The sequence below is a fragment of the Molothrus aeneus genome, chromosome 19 (genome assembly GCF_037042795.1).
Source record: "Molothrus aeneus isolate 106 chromosome 19, BPBGC_Maene_1.0, whole genome shotgun sequence".
NCBI lineage: Eukaryota > Metazoa > Chordata > Aves > Passeriformes > Icteridae > Molothrus > Molothrus aeneus.
Window position 1 is genome coordinate 3,727,255 of NC_089664.1, and position 18,565 is coordinate 3,745,819.

Below are 18,565 nucleotides of genomic sequence, written 5' to 3' on the forward strand. Positions count from 1 at the left end.
AGTCAATAAAGGCTCCTATGAAAAAGTTCCACCGCTCTGCACTCACATGCTGTTATCCGTCTGGCTGTGTTAGCAGCCTTGGCTTTTGATGCTTTCTGACAAGATGGATTTGTGGCCTTGACTTTTCCAGATCAGGAGAAACTTAATCCTAGAGGATAAAATTACAGACTAGTAAAAAAAGCCTCATTAACTGCCATGTAAGAAGTTCAGAGGCTTCTTAGCTAGAAGGCAGCATCTACAGCTGTCCTTGAAGGAGAGGCAGCTCTGAGCAGACAGCACAAAGCCCTTGGCAAACACAAGTTTGCTCCTGAAGTGCATGACACACTCGTGGCACCAGCCAGGCTGCTCCATCCTCTGCAGACAGCAGGAAAAGGGCAGACGGTCCCAGGTCTCCACCTATAAAGTGATTTGGGAGAAAGCAAAGATAATGCCCAGTTCTGGCCAAAAGGTGTCTGGGCAGATAAAAATAAAAAAATCCTGGAACAACCATATGGAAATGTGAATTAATGAAATTTTTCAGCATCTGACTCAACCCTAATTGAGAGTTGAGAACCCTCCACCTCCCTTCTGCTTTCCAGGATACAAAAATGACACTGGTAGGTGGAAATAACTATAGCTGTCCCAGGGAGAGAGAAACCTGAGCTTCACAGCAAGGGTAATGGCCAAAATTAAGCACTTGCTTGTTTCTATTACACAACACATCCCAGGAAGCAGCTTCCAAAAACCTGACCTTCACTTCAAAGGCTTCTTTTTGAATCATCTTTCCTTCTGCTAACAAGTGAAGTGGATTCAGCACTCAAGAAGGGCACTCTGGGTGTTGAAAACATCTTTACCCATGTGTTAGCTGCAGAAGAGGCAGGGGCAACGTTCATGTATTTGGACCTCAAGCTCCTACAGCTTCCTAAGGGCAGTGTCAGCTCCTCCTGCTGCTCTTTGTGGTGGCCAGTTTGTCAGTCAGCACTCTTCAAGATGACTGTAAGGCTCACAATGGGAATGCAACGTGGTTGCATGGAGATTGCACTGACTCCTTTCTGACAGGAACAGGATTTGCTCTGGCCAGACAGTCTTTCCTCCTCTCCTCCCAGCCTAGCCCAGGTTTTCAGGAGCAGTAGCAGCACAGCTTGCACACAAGAGGGTGTCTGGAAGAGCTGGTTGCCATAGCTATATCCATACATCCCCAGCCACCCAGACATGTCACAACTGTGAAGTTATTTATAAATAAGACACTCCCGAGCCTCAATTCAGAGCACAACTTGCAAGTGTACAAAACACTCAGCCTTCTGGGCTGACCTCTTTCTTTTATAGACATGATGCTGAGCACAGGCTCCTCTGCAGAGCAGCTCTGCTCCAGAGCAGTCTGTAATGCCAGCATGGTGATGTGCACAGGTTTTATAGAACCATTCTCTCCACTCCTGCACATCTTCCTGCCCTTGTCTGGTGTCCAGACACCCTCCCAGGTTACCTGCTGGTTCTGCTCCACACCACACTCCTGTGTCTCAAGGGTCCCAGAACAGCAGAAGGCTCTGAGCCAGCTGCCAGACTCTGCATTCTCCTGCTCTGAGGTCTCCAACAAGCTCACACTCAGCAGGCTGTGTTCCTGTTCTCCTTTCTTTGAGGATTACAAGCTGTTCTGGGTGAGGGCTACTTCTTATGAATGTGGTCACTGCCCTGGCAAAAAGACCCCAGAGCAGCCAGGATCCCCTGACATCCTCAGAGTTAAAGCCTGGGGGTCTCTGCTGAGACCTCACCTGTTCTGCTTGGACATGGCATACCAAACCAGAAGCAGGTGAGCTGTTTACCTCTTTGTTGTATGGTTTGCTCAGCCAAAACTCCACAACATCCCCAGCTACCCCAATTCAGCTGTCAGCACACACTGAGCTATGAAGTACTGTCACAGACATCTTTTATGAAAAATCCTTTTTTTTAGGATTTTTTTCTCTTGAGAAGCTGAGAGGCCTCAAGAACAAAATGTAAACAATGGTTATCTGCTGATGTAGAATGCAACAGGTGCATCTGGGATTGGTCTCATGTGGTTATTTCTAATTAATGGCCAATCACAGTCAGCTGGCTGGGACTCTCTGTCCAAGCCACAAATCTTTGTTATCATTCTTTCTTTTTCTATTCTTAGCCAGCCTTCTGATTAAATCCTTTCTTCTATTCTTTTAGTATAGTTTTAATGTAATATATATCATAAAATAAATAATCAAGCCTTCTGAAACATGGAGTCAGATCCTCATCTCTTCCCTCAACTTCGGACTCCTGTGAACACGGTCACAAAGTACCACAGGAAAGGGGCAAAACCACAGTGTGGGAGCCAGCACAGAGCAGGACAGAAGATGAAACTCTGGGAGAGGGGAAGAGGCTCCTAATCCTTCTGTGATTTGCCATCAGCAGCACAGAGCCAGCAGTGCATTGGGACAACACCTCATTCACACTCGCTGTCACCTTCAACCACGGGGACAGCAAGTGACGTTTGTTCCTCTGCATCTCCCCAGCTGAACCCACTTTGATACTGAAGCACAGGCAGGAGGAGGTGGATTCATGCTCAAGGACACTGCTCTTGCCTGTGCTGTGCTCACATCCAGGGCTGCTCACCGCAGTGGTGGTGAAAGACTGGGGGATGCAGTGCCTGAGGGTCCATGGAGGAGGGACCACAGGACAGGGCACAGAGCTGGGGGATCCAGGACCTGCAGCTGTCTCTGCCCTCACAGGTGAGCACTGCCCCATGCTGAGATTAATTCATGGCTCTTGTGACCTCAAGGAAGGAATTTTATCTCTTTGTCTTGTTTTGTGCCCTCCATTTGCAGATTAAGGGAGCGTCCATTCTTATGTCAGAGTGTGCAAGGTCTGACTTATCACCAGCAAAGTTCTTTGAGATTCACTCAAACCACCCCTTCCCCAGCCTCCTCACCATGCCCTGCGCAGGCACAAGGCAGCCCCCCCAGAGATGGGTGTTCAGAGACCCAGCAGCATCAGAGATGTGGGCACAAGGGGAAGAAAACTGCACCAGGGAGAGAACTTTGAGAAAGGGACCGAGAACATCACAGCAGCAGCGCAGCCACCACCCCAGGAGCAACACAGCCCAGCCCACAAACCCCAATCCATCACACAGCCAAGCCCAGTCCTTCCTCCTCCCCCTGCCATTCCCCAAAATGTTCTAAAAACACATTCAAAGCACTTTTTTATTTCTAAACCTTGCATTACACAAACTCACAGCAGCCTCCCCAAATGCAGGTGGGTCTGACCTCCCAGGTGGGCACCAGAGAAGGTCCAGGTGCTGTTAAACCAGGCCTAGGTCTGCCTGTTCCCTCCTGAGGATTTCACCCTTCAGCTTTCACACAAGGCCTCCCAGCTTAGCTCCCCAGCTCCCAACCCTAAAACCAGGACAAGGATCCTTCTGTCTTCCAGCACAGGCTGGAAGATGCTGCACTCTCAGGTAAGGGAGGCTCAGCTGGTCCAGGGGACCTCCTAAGCCAGGGCCACAGCAACAAGAAGTGGTGACAGCCCAGGTGCCAAGTCTGGCAGATGCAGGGACATGGCCCAGCTTAGAGAATGGAGACATGAAAAGCACTTTGCATCACAGCCATGTTATCCCCTCATCCCTCCCCCTCATCCCCTTTGGAGCTTCTTAACTTCACAAACCTTCCTCCAGAGGAGTGTTGGAGTGACAGAAAACATTTTCCAAGCCTAATATCAGTTCCAGATGTTCACAGCCATTTCAGCTTGTACCTCACCCTGTAAAACACATTTCTCCCTCTCCCTCTCTCAAGTGCAGCGCCTGCTTGGTCCATGACATAATGCGCTGGCGGGCTGGCTGCACACACACACAGACACACAGACACACAGACACACAGACACACAGACACACACACACACATGTGCGCCTCACGCCCTCTCTGAGAGCCCCACGTTCAAACAAAGAGCATCACTCAACTACAAAGCCGTGGCACACATGGAGTTATGAGTAATTTCCACAAGTTTTAATAAACAGTTTGGGCTGTAATTGCTCCCCGCCTCCCCGGCTGGCTCCCGAGCACGCTGGTGTTGAAAGCGTGGTTTGTTTCACACACAAGTTCACCTCCTCTCAGCCTCAGATGGGCCAAGGGCTGTGTTTTTCTAAGCACCAGTAACAAGCCTCTTAAAAAACCTCATGCAGCTGAGGGCACCCGAGCCACGCAGGCTCCCTGCCCATCCCTGTCTCGCGTGGAGCCCAGCAGGGAGCAGAGGGGACCCACGCTAGACCAGTCTCAAAACTCCCTCCTGACTCTGCTCCAAGAGGAAGAGGAGGAAATGTTTTCTGGCTCAAGGGAATGGTTACATCTTCCACTTGCAGAACAAGGAGGAGGCCAAGGAGTTTTGCAAGGGTGAGAGACTGGAGGGTTTTGAGGGGCAGGAGGAAGGCAGAAGGCAGGTGAGGCTGGGACTGGGTACCACCTAGTTTGCCATGGGGATGAAGAACAGGTTGGCAGAGCTCTAGCCCATGTCAGCACCAGGAATCACAATAAGAAATGTCTACAACTGGAATAAAGCAAACAAAACCACTGTCCAAGTACAAATAACCTACTCATTTAAACTCAGTATTTCCAAGGGATGAGTGGCAGCATCCTCAAGAGCCCTACAAGATCCTTCTGAGATCCTCCCAGCCCAGAGTTGGCCCCCTCTGCAAATACCTGTCATGTACCTCCCAGCAATGGGAACAACCTGCTCCTCCCTGCCAGCAGCTGGGAGACTGATGGGGAAGGAAGAACTGCCCATATGCATCAAAAGCCATCCAAATTTCATATCCCACACTCCAAAACCTACCCAAATTTCATATCCCACACTCCCCTCCCAAAGATTCCCCCTCTGAGGCTGAGTTATTGTTTTTGTGGATGCTGCTCAGAGGGGAGAAGCTGTGGTGCAGCAGGATGGGTGGGTGATGGTGTTCAGGGGATATCCAGGACAGGATTTTTGGCTGTAGAGAGCTGTAGCAGTCAGCATCTCTGCAAACCTACACAAGGTATTTAAAGGAATCAAGTCATCTGGGATTGGAGGCCTGTAGGGTAAGAAAGGATTGAAGGCAGGAATGTTGTTTGGTTATAAACAACACAGAAAAAAAAAAAGGGAGAGATTTAGGATTGGCTTTTCTCTTTAATTGTTAATAGGGTCATTCTGTCCCAAACAGTCCCCCAGAGCAGGCAGAGGGGAGGGAAGCTCCCCACAATGAATTCAATTGCCTGTCAAACACATGGCAGTCATAAAAGGAAAATAATAATAATAATCTGTATTTCCTACTCTGGCTGCCAGGCAAAGATCCAGCCACTTCAAAGGAGAAACCCCATGTTTCCCTGGTCTGGCCTCACCTGACTGATGTGTGAGCAATCTGGAATCCCCATCCAAAACAAAGCCCCTCCTTTGGTGGCTTGTTTTCTTTCCCCATTACTGCAAGGTGCTCCTCCAAGACAAAGAACAAACCTTCTTCCATGCCATGAAACCAGAGACATAACCCAGAGTCTGTGGTCACATCAGGCAGCTTTGGGAGGGGATGATGGCAGGATGCAGGAGAAAGGGCCCAAGGGATGGGACTGGTGTATGAGCCAGGCACCTCCTGCAGGTCTCCTGCTTGTGGAGACCCCTTCTCCTTCTTTCAGGGGTCTCCACAAACAGCTGGAACCCCCCCAGGAGGTGGGGATGTGGCTGTCTCCAACAGAGACAGGCCAGCTCTTATAGCACATGATTTTTGGATATAGTGGCATCTACGCTGCAGAATAGATGGGCTTGAGGTGACCAGGGAGGGTGGAAACTTCCTTGTGTCTGTGAGGTCTAAATGCTCTTCCTGAGCCTGTCTTCCCAACAGGGAAACACAGCTAAACATCTTGCCAGGGTGCCCTGGGAGCCCATGCAGGTCTGCACGTGGACTGTGAGGTTCTGCACTCCAACACCAGCCCTGTCCCAGGTAAATTTCTGCTTTCATCAACTGCCCAGCTGCCCCTGACAACTTTTTTGAGCTTCTTTAAAAAACTACATCGAAAATCCTCAAGCAAAAAGCAGTAGGTTCTGCCTGGCTTTCCCTGCAGCACTGCTATCACTCAGGGTCTCAAGTCCTATTTTCTGAAATCCATCATTTACTCACCCAAATCAAGTCCCATCCTTCACAGTCCTCTGCCTTGTCCAGCAGCTCCTGGAGCATGGATTGAGCTGCTGACAAAGCCTTTTTACAGTGTAGAGCAGCTCAGTACAAGCCTGAGAGCTAAACTCCAACCCAGGGAAGTTTCAGGTTCTCCTGGAGAAATTTTGTGGTCTTTAAGCGATCTCCCTAAATATTGTAGGTTTTGAGTTCCTCTGATAGGTGTGCAAGACAACTGAAAATGTCCTTTCAAAGGTGGGTCACTGGTCACTCACTGGAACAGACCAGCAAAGCCCTTAAGCTGTTGAAGGATGACTTTTCCCCTACAACCACCACCCTGGGGCATTTCAGACTGATCAGATCAACACCCACCTCAGAAATTCCAACTCACAGATCCCCTCCCCAAAAAAGGCCAAATAATTTCCTTCTGCCTCACTGTGTTTTTGTAATTCCCTTTTCCCTCAAATCACCATGTCTGCAGAAGATTCCAGAAACCTCTCCTAAATGGAGTGGGTTTGATACCTCCTGTAACACCTTGGCTCTATTCTCCACCGAATCAGCTGCTCCCAGCCAGGCAGGGCACAGGAAGCATGGCCAGGAGCCCTCTGCACCACGAGGAGGTTGCCCTCCCTCACACCCACCTGTGTAAAGGTCTGTGTCCGTGTACTCATCCACCTTCTTGTGCTGCAGGACGTAGTCTGACACCTTGGTCCCGATGGCAGGCTGCACATCCAGCCACTCCAGAGACACCACGGTGCTGGAGGGCTCCACGTTGGGGGAGAGCCGCAGGCTGGGCAGGAGACAGTGAGAGAACAAGACATGAGTGTGAGAGCCTGAATGAGAGATGAGGGACTCCAGGCAGCTCTCCAAAATGCAGTTTGTTTTATCCAAGGTGTTACAGCAGGCCTGGGGACCTGCATCCCTCATTCAGGCTCTTACTAATGGTGCCCCACGTTGGGCGCCAGTGTAAGAGTCTAAATGAGAGATGCGAGGCTCCAGGCAGCTCTCCAAAATGCAGTTTAGTGTATCCAAAATGCAGTTTATTGCATCCAAGGTGTCACAGCAGCCCAGGGTCATGGGTGACAGAGCTGTGCCCACAGATGTCAGCTCCAGCTGCAGGCAGGCCTGGAGACCCTTTGGTTTTGGTTACAATGCATTCTATCCTTTTCTTTTGGTTCCAATGCATTCTATACTTTTCTTTGCTGAGCATCTTAATACAGCAGAACCAATCTATACCTTAACTATTATCTACAGCCTATCATAACTACTATAATTACCATATTCATGTTACTGTTCTCCAATCACTCAAAGTCAGTACATTACAGTTTAATCTAGAAGTTCTTTTTCAGTTTTCTTGCAGTGGAAAATTCTGAGACCTTTTTTCTACTTGCAACATTTGCTGCCTTGTTTGCCTGTGCTATCTTTCTTCTTGGTAAAAACATCTTCTTGTTTGGGGTGGGTTTATCCTTTGCTCTAAGCCATAAAACCCCTTCTAACTAACACAGCCTTTGCCTCCTTGGTTATCCAGTGAGACTGGCTCAGCAATTCTTTTCTTCTGTATCAAAACTTACTTCTATCTCTATTCCTTCATCAGACTCTACATTTAAAAATCTTTTTGCTAAGCACACACATATCTGTGAGACTTTCTTGTCAAACTTTCATCCTTCCTAACACATGAGCTCCATTTCTGGGGAGGAATCCACATCTCTAAGCAGGACACCCTAGAAAAGCCCACATTGACACATGTGGGTGTGCCCACAAAGCCCCAAGGACAGAGGTCACAGGGGCTACTGAGCATCAAAAAGCTGAAGTTAGTTGAGTCCAGCCTATTGCAATGTGTGCCCTTGGGAGCCTCCCCCTGCTCCTGGAGAAGGCAAGCTCATGCCACCCCAAATATCACATCTAAAGGGGCCTTCATTATCTGGAAGAGCTGCTGAACTTCAGCAAGGTGAGCAGGGACCTTTTCCCCAGGAGCAAAACAGGAGAAGATCCAGGTTCTTGAAGCCCAGCAGGGCTGAGTCCACAGGAGGGAAGGGTCAGGTCTGCATGGCCAAGGTGAGGGAGGGAGAGAGGGGGAGAAGCAGAGTGAATTCACCCAGCTGCAAACCTCTGAGGGGCGTGGGTGAGAGCCAGAGCAGGGCAGCTGTGCAGGAGCTCCTGCCCAGAGCAGGAACAACGTGGGCCGGGATGAAGGCAGAGGAAGGAGCTCTGAGCTCCTGGCTGTGCTAATGCAGAGGCGTCCACTCCCTCTGCTCCAGGGTAGATGACAACACCAAGTACAGGGCTATGGAGAGTCTGGCTCCAAACACACAGCATGTTTGCTGGACTCCAGATGGGAAATGAATCCCCTCTGAGGATATTGGCTCACTAAGAAGGTGTTCTGGTCCTTGTGGCTCGCTGGAGCCAGTCTTCCTGCTTTCTCAGCTAATTCCCCATCAGTTTGCTCCTGATTTGCTCTTGCTCTGACAAGCCACAATGAATTGCACTGTAATTCCATTTCTTTCAGCATTTGAAATCCCATTCTACAAGCCCTGCTAATCAGGTGATGAAAATCTATAAGGAAACCTTCCAGGGCCACAGCCAGAGCCAGGATATCCTAAAGACATCACTCACACAGTGAGGAGGGCTGGACTGCAGCCCCCAGCCCCCAGGGTGCAGAAGGAGGTGCCCATGGGCTGAGCCCCTGGGAAATGGGGTGGTTCTGGGGGCTGTGACCCACGGGGAAGGGGCTGGCGATCCCTGGAGGGCTCACAGGATACGTACACAGGCGGAGGGAGAGGGCTGCAGTTCGGGAGTCCGTTCTCATCGAAGGCGTTGAGGTCGCACCTGCACCAGTCTTCGATAACATCACCTTTCCCAGAGCACCAGTATGAGCTCATCAGGGCTCCCTTGAAGGCCTGACGTGAGAACAAAAAGCGTGAACATGTGTGCTAAAGACTCAGTGAAATCTGGCCAGGCTTTGGGGCTGAGCATCGGGGGGAGTGTGCAGAGCCCTGGGATCAGGAAACACGGGATGGGTTGGGGAATGTGTCTTCCCCAGCTCTGCCACAGCCTCTCTGCATGGCCTTGGCCATGGCCCTTCACCTCCCTGGGCTTAACTCCCATGTCTTGAGTGATGCTGGTTCATCCCTGAATCTTTTGGAGTGGGGATGGGGATCTCCTGTGGGGGAGGACAGAGCCCTGGGATCAGGAAACATGGGATGGGCTGGGGGAATGTGTCCTCCCAGCTTTGCCACAGCCTCTCTGCATGGCCCTTCACCTCCCTGGGTTTAACTCCCATGTCTTGAGTGGTGCTGGTTCATCCCTGAATGCTTTTGGAGTGGGGATGGGGATCTCCTGTGGGGGAGGACAGAGCTGCCCAAAGAAGCACAAGCATCAGTTCCTCTGTGACAGTGAACATAACACACACAGTGCCTGCAATATAACACACACAGTGCTGCTGTGTACAGTGAAACTCTTCCACTCTTCCCTGTGCCCTTCTGCCCAGCTGTTTCTGTCCCCCTGAGAATAAAGTAATGCCCAAATTCCCAACAACACCCCTTCCATCCTTCTCACAGGTTTGCTATTCACACAAAGCGCCCTCCTGCAAGCAAACTGCTGCTTTATTCATTTGTCTAAGAAACACTCACAAGCAAAACAGCACTAGCTGTAAGGAAAAAATAAAACCTGGAAAAAACTTGCAGGATGTCCTCAGGAGCCACCCTGACTGCTCCTAATTACACCAATGAATCCCTGGAATAATAACTGTGGTCAGAATTGGCAAAGCCCTCCAGGTCTCACCCCTCAGTGTCCCTGCTGTGATCATCCCACAGGATGGGGCATCCCTCACTCCATATCCTGCTCTAGTTTGGACCACATGGATTTATGGTGGTTTCTCCCACTACCCTTCAGCTGTAATTCAACTTCCAGTTTCAAAAACATCTCCTTCACACACACAAAGCCAACATCCAACCCAACCCCGCAAAGCCACAACACCCATCTGGAATAATAAGAACACCATAACACAGCCACTAGAACAAAGCTCTAACACTTTTGACCTTTCAAGAGGCACATTTGGGAGCTGAAACACCTCCACAGGTCCTCATCCACATGGAGCAGCCTCACTTGTGGCAACACTACTCTTCCACGAGAAGTTGCCTGCGGAAGCCTGGCCCTGCTGATATGGCCTGTGCTGCAAGGGTACGCCTAGAAATAAATCTGTGCCCTTTGAGGAGCACAGGGACAGCTCAGGCAGCAGCACTGAGCAGAAAACTCCAGGAAAAGCTCCATCCCAGGGAGGTTTCTGAAAGGAGGAGGTATAAATAGAGCCTGACGTCAGGGCTGCCATTGTCCAGGGTTTTGTTGCTCTCCCCAAACACCCCCAGCACCTTTAATGAGGTGCCTCGAGGCTCTTGCGTCTACAAAATTTTCTGCTTCCAGGCATTTACAAAATGGGACTGTTCCAGATGGAAAAAATTGGAAAAAAAACCCCAAAACCCAAGGAAGGAACAAACAGGTGAAAGAAAGAAAAGGTGACATTATTTTACTCTGTTCTTTAGAAAGTAATTGAAGTGCTAGGCTGGAAAGGGCATCCAAAGTAATTGGAGAGAGGGATGAAGAGAGGAGTTTATCTGACACCCAGATAAATGGATGCAGACACATGAGAGAGAGAGCAGCGGGTCCGTGCAGGAGAGGAACAGCAAAGGATGTGTGCAGATGGATGGGGAAGCATGTGCTCTCCCTAGGGAGCAAGATAAACACCCTGTGCTGAGGTACCTGTGTGCACAGACAGGCACTGCAGGGGAAGACAGATGTGGGTGATCCCGGGAAAAGCTGCACTGTCACACTGCTGCCACTGCCCCACTGTCACACTGCCGCACTGCCACACTGCCGCACTGCCACACTGTCACACTGTCACACTGCTGCACTGTCACACTGTCACACTGCTGCCACTGCCCCACTGTCACACTGCTGCACTGTCACACTGCTGCACTGCTCCATTGTCACACTGCTGCACTGTCACACTGCTGCACTGTCACACTGCTGCACTGTCACACTGCTGCCACTGCCACACTGTCACACTGCTGCACTGCCACACTGCCGCACTGCCACACTGTCACACTGTCACACTGCTGCCACTGCTGCACTGTCACACTGCTGCCACTGCCCCACTGTCACACTGCTGCACTGCCACACTGCTGCCACTGCTGCACTGCTGCACTGTCACACTGCTGCACTACCCCACTGTCACACTGCTGCCACTGCCCCACTGTCACACTGCTGCCACTGCCACACTGCTGCCACTGCCCCACTGTCACACTGCCCCACTGTCACACTGCTGCCACTGCCACACTGCTGCACTGTCACACTGCTGCACTGCCACACTGTCACACTGCTGCACTGCCACACTGCTGCACTGTCACACTGCTGCCACTGCCACACTGCTGCACTGCCACACTGTCACACTGCTGCCACTGCTGCACTGTCACACTGCTGCACTGCTGCCACTGCCCCACTGTCACACTGCTGCCACTGCCCCACTGTCACACTGCTGCACTGCTGCACTGCCACACTGCTGCACTGTCACACTGCTGCACTGCTCCATTGTCACACTGCTGCACTGCCACACTGCTGCACTGTCACACTGCTGCACTGCTGCCACTGCCCCACTGTCACACTGCTGCCACTGCCCCACTGTCACACTGCTGCACTGCTGCACTGCCACACTGCTGCACTGTCACACTGCTGCACTGTCACACTGTCACACTGCTTCCACTGCTGCACTGTCACACTGCCCCACTGTCACACTGCTGCACTGTCACACTGCTGCACTGCTCCATTGTCACACTGCTGCACTGTCACACTGTCACACTGCTGCACTGTCACACTGCCGCACTGTCACACTGCTGCCACTGCCCCACTGTCACACTGCCCCACTGTCACACTGCCGCACTGCCACACTGCTGCACTGCTCCATTGTCACACTGCTGCACTGTCACACTGCTGCCACTGCCACACTGCTGCACTGGCACACTGCTGCCACTGCTGCACTGGCACACTGCCCCACTGTCACACTGCTGCATTGCTCCATTGTCACACTGCTGCCACTGCCCCACTGTCACACTGCTGCACTGTCACACTGCTGCCACTGCCCCACTGTCCCCCAGCCCTGTCACTCTGCACACCCCCTCCCTGTCCCCTAACCCGGCTCCTCCTTGCACATCCCCGACTTAGGGAAGAAACCCCACCCACCCCATCCATGCCCTTTAGTAAATGCAGTAGCCAACTCCTTGTTTTGCTTTTTTCCTGCTGTTAAGCACTAGCTGGATGAGCAATCCCCCTTGCTCTGCCTGCCCAGCCTCACACAGGTTTTAATTAGATCCTTCAGGTGCCCAGCTGTCATCTGCCTTGTGTCACCCTTCACACAAACGAGGTTAGGGGATGGATGCTGTGCTCATTAGGGCGGGCACACCTCCATCCCCTAACCAGGTTACTGGGAGCAGGGCTGCCCCTGCTGGCTCCTGCCTCTGTCCTGATTCACGTCAGGGCCAGGCTGGGAGAGCCAGGCAGCCAAGGCTTGTCCCTGCCTTGTCCCTCTGTGCCAGGCAAGAGCCAGGGCTTGTGCCTGCCTTGTCCCTCTGTGCCAGGTGTTGGTGAGGCTACACCTTGGGTGCTGAGCCCAGTTCTGGCTCAGCCACTCATGACAAGAAAGACATTGAAGGGCTGGAGTGTGTCCAGGGAAGAGCACAGAACACCAGGAGAGGCTGAGGGAGCTGGGCAGGGGCTCAGCCTGGAGCAAAGGAGGCTCAGGGGCCCTTGTGGCTCTGCACAGCTCCTGACAGAAGGGGACAGCCAGGGGGGTCGGGTTCTGCTCCCAGGGAACAGGGACAGGAGCAGAGGGAACGGCCTCAGGCTGGGCCAGGGGAGGTTTGGGTTGGATATCAGCGGGAATTTCTTGACTGAAAGGGTGGTCAGGCATTAGAAGGGGCTGCTTAGGTAGGTGGTGGAGTGCCCATCCCTGGAGGTGTTCAAGAAACAGCTGAATGAGGCACTAGTGCTGTGGTGTGACAAGGGGGTGATTGGTTAAATGTTGGACTCAGTATTGGAAGTCCTTTGCAACCTCAGTGATTCTGGAATTCTATGTTTTCTTGCTTTCCAGTGGAATTCTGAGACAGTGGCTCCTGGGGTTTTCCCACTGGGGCTGGGGAGTGTGTGTTGAGGGGTGGGGAAGCATCAAGGGCAAATTGATGGGGAGCAGAAATGGGTAAGATCACATAGAAGAAGGGAATGGCAGCTGCCACCCAAACAAGGACCCCAGTGGTGCAGGAGGACCAAGAGTGATGGACAAGGATGCAGTGAAGGTGCTGAGATCTATCCCATAGGAAGCTGCAAAAGAAGGCTGAAGTTTTGCTACTCCAGGCTCACAACAAAGGAGGATGAGGTTTTGCTGCTTTGGAAGAGCTTCAGGAGGCAATGAAAGCACAGGGACCTTCCGGATCTCTGGTGGCTGAGAAGCACCTTCTCCCCCTGCCTTGGGCTGGGCTCTCCACATCTCCTGTCCTTCCCTGCCATGCTCAGAGCGCGCACTGAGTGCTCTCCTCCCTGCCAGGAGACAGCACCTACACGAGTCCATCTCAAACATGACCACTTCCATTTTGCATGCTTCATCATGGTGGTCATGTCTCCACAGGCCCAAGAAGGTCTGGAATCATGAAGGGATTCCCAGGAGTGATTGATGCCCTGGGAATGGCAGTGACCCCTAATGCACTGTCCTGTGCTTGCCAACCACTCCCCAGGACCCCAACACCCCTGTGTGCCCTAAGGCAATTTTATCTCTCATTTAAAAGTATCCAAATTGTATTGTTTCCCTGTGAGTCAGCCCATTTAGTTTATGTCCTTCGGTGCCAGAGGGGAAATTTATGAGATGAGAAACTGGCTCGAAACGTTTATTTTCTAGATGACGAGTCATGCCATTAGATATATAGCTTTATGAATCATAGGAACAGCATCTAATTTGCTCTTAAAGGTATAATAGGTCTGATTCCCCACACCCATGCACACACATCTATTGGATTGATAGTTCCCCCCTAGGATGGCTAGTTCATTTGTTTTGACACAAGCAAGACTTACAGGACCATAAAGTCCCATCTTACCATAAGCTAAGCCTATTCATAAAAAAAATATTAGGGAAACAAATGATCAGCTAAGCACATTCATCCTACACTCGATTGCATATGGATCTTTCTCCTGTTGTTATTTGTGCTCAGGGGGAGGCCATTTGGCCCCATTTTATAGCTGAGACACTCTGTAACAGAATGGAGAAGAACACTTCCTTTGTCCTCTGTTAGACCTGGCTGATGGAGGGAGAAGCATTAAGTTATTTCTAACTGTGGGTTGTCTGTTGACATCCCAGGAGGGGAAAGTGATAGGACGTGAAGGAACCTTCCAGATCAGCATTTGCAGGACTCAGCACACACCACAGGGCTGGTGTTTGCAGATGGGATACTGGAAAGGACGTGTGTTGGGTGCTTGTCTGTCAGTATCTGGTCCTCTCCATGGCTGACAGAGACATGAAAATCTGGCTCACTGAGTCTACAATGCATATCTCTGTTTCTGGAAAAATTAAAAAGGAAATGCAGGGAGATTAAAAAAAAAAAAAAAAAACAAACAAAAAAACCCAAACAAACAAAAAAAAACCAACCACAGGTGAACATGTAGGCTGGACAGAGATGGGCTGCAGATAAAAGGAGATGATCTGTAAGCTGGAACTTAGGTTCCTTTTGGATTTTGCACTGATTTCCCAATCTCTGTTTGCTTTTTTGTTCTTCTCAGTGCAGAAGGAGAGAGGGAAATGTGGAAGCACGCTGAGCCATGCCAGCAGACAGGATCCATCCCATGTCCAGGGACATGGCAGCAAACGGACACATCCTGTCCTCTCCTGTTGGCAGGATGGAGATTGGGCCTGCACACCAACACCTTCCCTCAGGCACAGGCAGGGCCACTGGAGGAGGATGAAGGCTCCAGAAGGGCTTTCACAGCCTGAACAGGATGCTACCATGATGGCAGGGTGGCTGGAGGAAAAGCCTTCCATGCCCTTCCAGCAATGCTCAGTGCTGCTCACAGGAGGTAAATGCCACTCCTTAGCCTAGATATCTCTGGAAGGGGGGAAGAAAAACAAAAATAAAAGGGGAGGAAAGCTAAGGATTTCCCAGGCCAGAGAGTCTTCCCAGGATCATGCAATTCGTGTCCATAAGGCCAGCTTCACAGCAAAGGAGGATGGAGTTTTGTTGCTCTAGGCTCACAGCAAAGGAGGATGGAGTTTTGCTCCTCTAAGTTCACAGCAAAGGATGAAGTTTTGGTGCTCTAGGCTCACAGCAAAGGAGGATGGAGTTTTTCTCCTCTAAGTTCACAGCAAAGGATGAAGTTTTGGTGCTCCAGGCTCACAGCAAAGGAGGATGGAGTTTTGCTGTTGGCAGGTGATCCCATCCTGTGCTGCTCACGCCCTTCCTGCCTCTGCCTGCCTCTCCCCAGGAGCAGCACCACCAGCACTTCATCCTGGAAAGGGGCATCAGTGGTGTGCTGGAAAGGTCAGGGTGCTGGGAGGGACCCAGGGTGGGCAGCAGCCTGGTTTCTGTTATTTACAGAATAACAGGATCCCAGGGGGTGGCAGAGGACACTGTGAAACCCGGGAAATCAGAGGGGAAATCAGAGCCCTGTGTGCTGCACTGAGCCCTCCTGGGGGGCCGGCTCTGCTCTCACACCTCGGCACAAAGCTCCTCATTATAGCCCCAGCCAGGCAGGACAATGCTGCCATTCTTCCCCTGGAAAGGGGAGCTGGAGCTGCAGCACGATGCTCCAGGGCCAGAGGAGAAGCACAAGGGCCAATTAGCAGGTATTCAAACAAACCAACAACAAATAAAAAGAAACACACCCCAGATCAAACCAAAAAACTCACCTCAACCACAAGAACACTGTCCCCCGTTTGGGCCAGGCTCCCTGCCAGCTTTGGCAGTGGAAGAAGAAATCCCTGGCTCTGTGTCCCCAGGCCTTCAGGAGCTGCTTTGGGGATGCTGTGTGTCCTCCAGAGGCTCTGCCATGGTGCTGGACTGGGGTCAAACTGAGCCCATGGCCTCGGGGACACCTTTCACGCTGGCTAAAAACACCCTGCCAGCCTGGGGACACTGGTGGGACAGTGGGGACAGCAGTGGCCACGCTCTGCTCTGCAGGAGATGGCTCCTGGGCAAGGAGTGGGCGTTAAAAATGGGGAATTTTGTTCCAACCTCACTTGTCATCCGAGCTGGTGACCCCAGCACGTGAAGAAGCTGTCCCCAAGAGCCCTGCCAGGGTCCCAGGCATGCTCTGGGCTCCTGCTGAGGCCAGTGGGAGCAGCAGCACAGGGATGAGCCCCCCAGCAAGCCCCCACACAATGGGCTGGGCCATGTGTGCTGTGAGGAGACCATGGCTGCAGCAAATGCTGAGATTACTCAATTTTCGAATTAAAGCAAGGTCCTAGGGGTCTCCTAAAAATCCAGGCTCCACATCCATTTGTCTCCTTAAATACACACAGCAGGAGTTTGAGTCCATTTCCCAGTAGGAGTGAGATTGATCTCTCCTGCCTCCCTTCTCCACACCCCCCTCACCACACCACCCTCTAAGCATTTCTGCAGCTGGCTGAGCTGCTCCACAGAAGCTTGTTTCAGGGTTTTTTTGGGGAAAAATGAGCAGATCATGTACAGGAGGGGTCACACAGCCCAACATACCTTGCCTTTTCTCTCCTCCACTGGCCACAGCTGCCCTGTGGCTCTGTACATGCACATGTACATCCCTGTCAAGGATGCCCTGGGAGGGGATGGGGTGTCACAGACATCTTTTATGAAAAATCCTTTCTTTAGGATTTTTCCTCCTGAGAAGCTGAGAGGCCTCAGGAACAAAATGTAAACAATGATTATCTGCTGCTGTGGAATGCAACAGGTGCATCTGGGATTGGGCTCATGTAGTTGTTTCTCATTAATGGCCAATCACAGCCCAGCTGGCTCAGACAGAGAGTCCGAGACAGAACCTTTGTTATCATTTCTTTATTATTCTATTCTTAGCCAGCCTTCTGATGAAATCCTTTCTTCTATTCTTTTAGTATAGTTTTAATGTAATATACATGATAAAATAATAAATCAGCCTTCTGAAACATGGAGTCAGATCCTCATCTCTTCCCTCATCCTGAGACCCCTGTGAACACGGTCACAATGGGGGAAGCAGGGTGTTCCCTGCCAGCCTGTGAGGGACAAGGACATTTGCAGATCATGCACAGCTGTGCTCTCACTCAGTCTGTGCCTCTGGGTGCACTCCAGGGCTGTCCTGGGCAGTAAGAAAGATGGTGCCCACCCTGTGGCTGGCAGAAATGTGTTTAAGGTGGAGGAGGAAAGTCATCATAACCTGAGGGGACTCTAATTGGGGTGAGGAGCAGCTCTTGTCTTTGACTCCAGGATGTTCCCCAGAGTGAAAGCACCTGGGGTCACCACCTCTCTCTTCTCTCCCACCACATGCACTGAACAGCATCCATCCAGCCCCTGAGTGCTGAGAGCATTTTGCCAGCAGACAGCCCCACCACAGAGAGAAGCTCCTTGCTGCTGGGCATGGCCAGCCACTGGCACTAGTGGAGGTTTCCTCCACAGCCCTGCAGTGGAGAATCTCCTCCAGCTTCATGTGGAGGGACCAGTGTGGTGTCTGCACTGCTGCAGAGCACACAGGGAGCACAAGAGAGATGCTGGCATCAGTCAAAACTGATGCAGGATCCACAGAGCTCCTGGGAGAGGACAGCCAAAGTCACAGCTTCTCTGTCTCTTTACACCTTTGGAAGTCCCAGTGTGATCACTCAGACTCTGAGAGCACTGGAGCTGTGACAGCAATGGTCCTGTAGAATGCTTGGATGAGCTGGAGCTCACCAGGTGACAGGGACTGGGGCAGGGGGGACTCCAGCACTGCCTCTGCTCCAGCAAGAGTCCTTCCTGTCAAACCTGCCACCCACAGCCACACCAGCGTGACAGCTGCAGAAAATACATCCAACAAAGCCCTTCAAGAGCTGCTTGGACCTCCAAAACCATCTCCTTCACCCTGGCACGCTCCAGCACTGCCACAGCCCCCAGCCAGGCTGCAGTGACCAGCGATGGTGCAAATTCATTGACCAACACTATTAAACCACAGGGGGAAACAAAGAAATTCCTAGCAGGATCTCAGCCCATAGTTCTCACTAAATACAAGAAGGAAAAGAGGGGCCTGATGCTTTTCCTTATACTGAGATTGCTTCTCCCCACTGCTGGGAGCAGGAGTCGTGCTGGAGCTGGGCTGGGAGGACAGATCACACCGAGCTGAGAGTTACCGTGAGGACATTTCCTCTGGACAAATTCTCCCTGGACAGCAAAAGGCAAAACTCCTGGAGCTCTTTACATTTCAGGCCCTGGCTTCAAAGCAAGAAGAAAACAGCAA

At 51.4% G+C, this 18,565-nt stretch overlaps 1 protein-coding gene across 1 annotated transcript in view; it reads right to left on the reverse strand.

Annotated features, from left to right (window-relative positions):
- ASTN2 (astrotactin 2) overlaps positions 1–18,565 on the reverse strand; it is a 351,752-nt gene that overhangs the window by 78,332 nt on the left and 254,855 nt on the right. Inside the window, exons 18-19 of the mRNA XM_066563103.1 lie at positions 8,870–9,003; positions 6,748–6,896 (exon numbers count right to left, since the gene is read on the reverse strand). Of these exons, the coding sequence (XP_066419200.1) occupies positions 6,748–6,896; positions 8,870–9,003 (283 nt within the window). The remainder of the gene's footprint in view (positions 1–6,747; positions 6,897–8,869; positions 9,004–18,565) is intronic.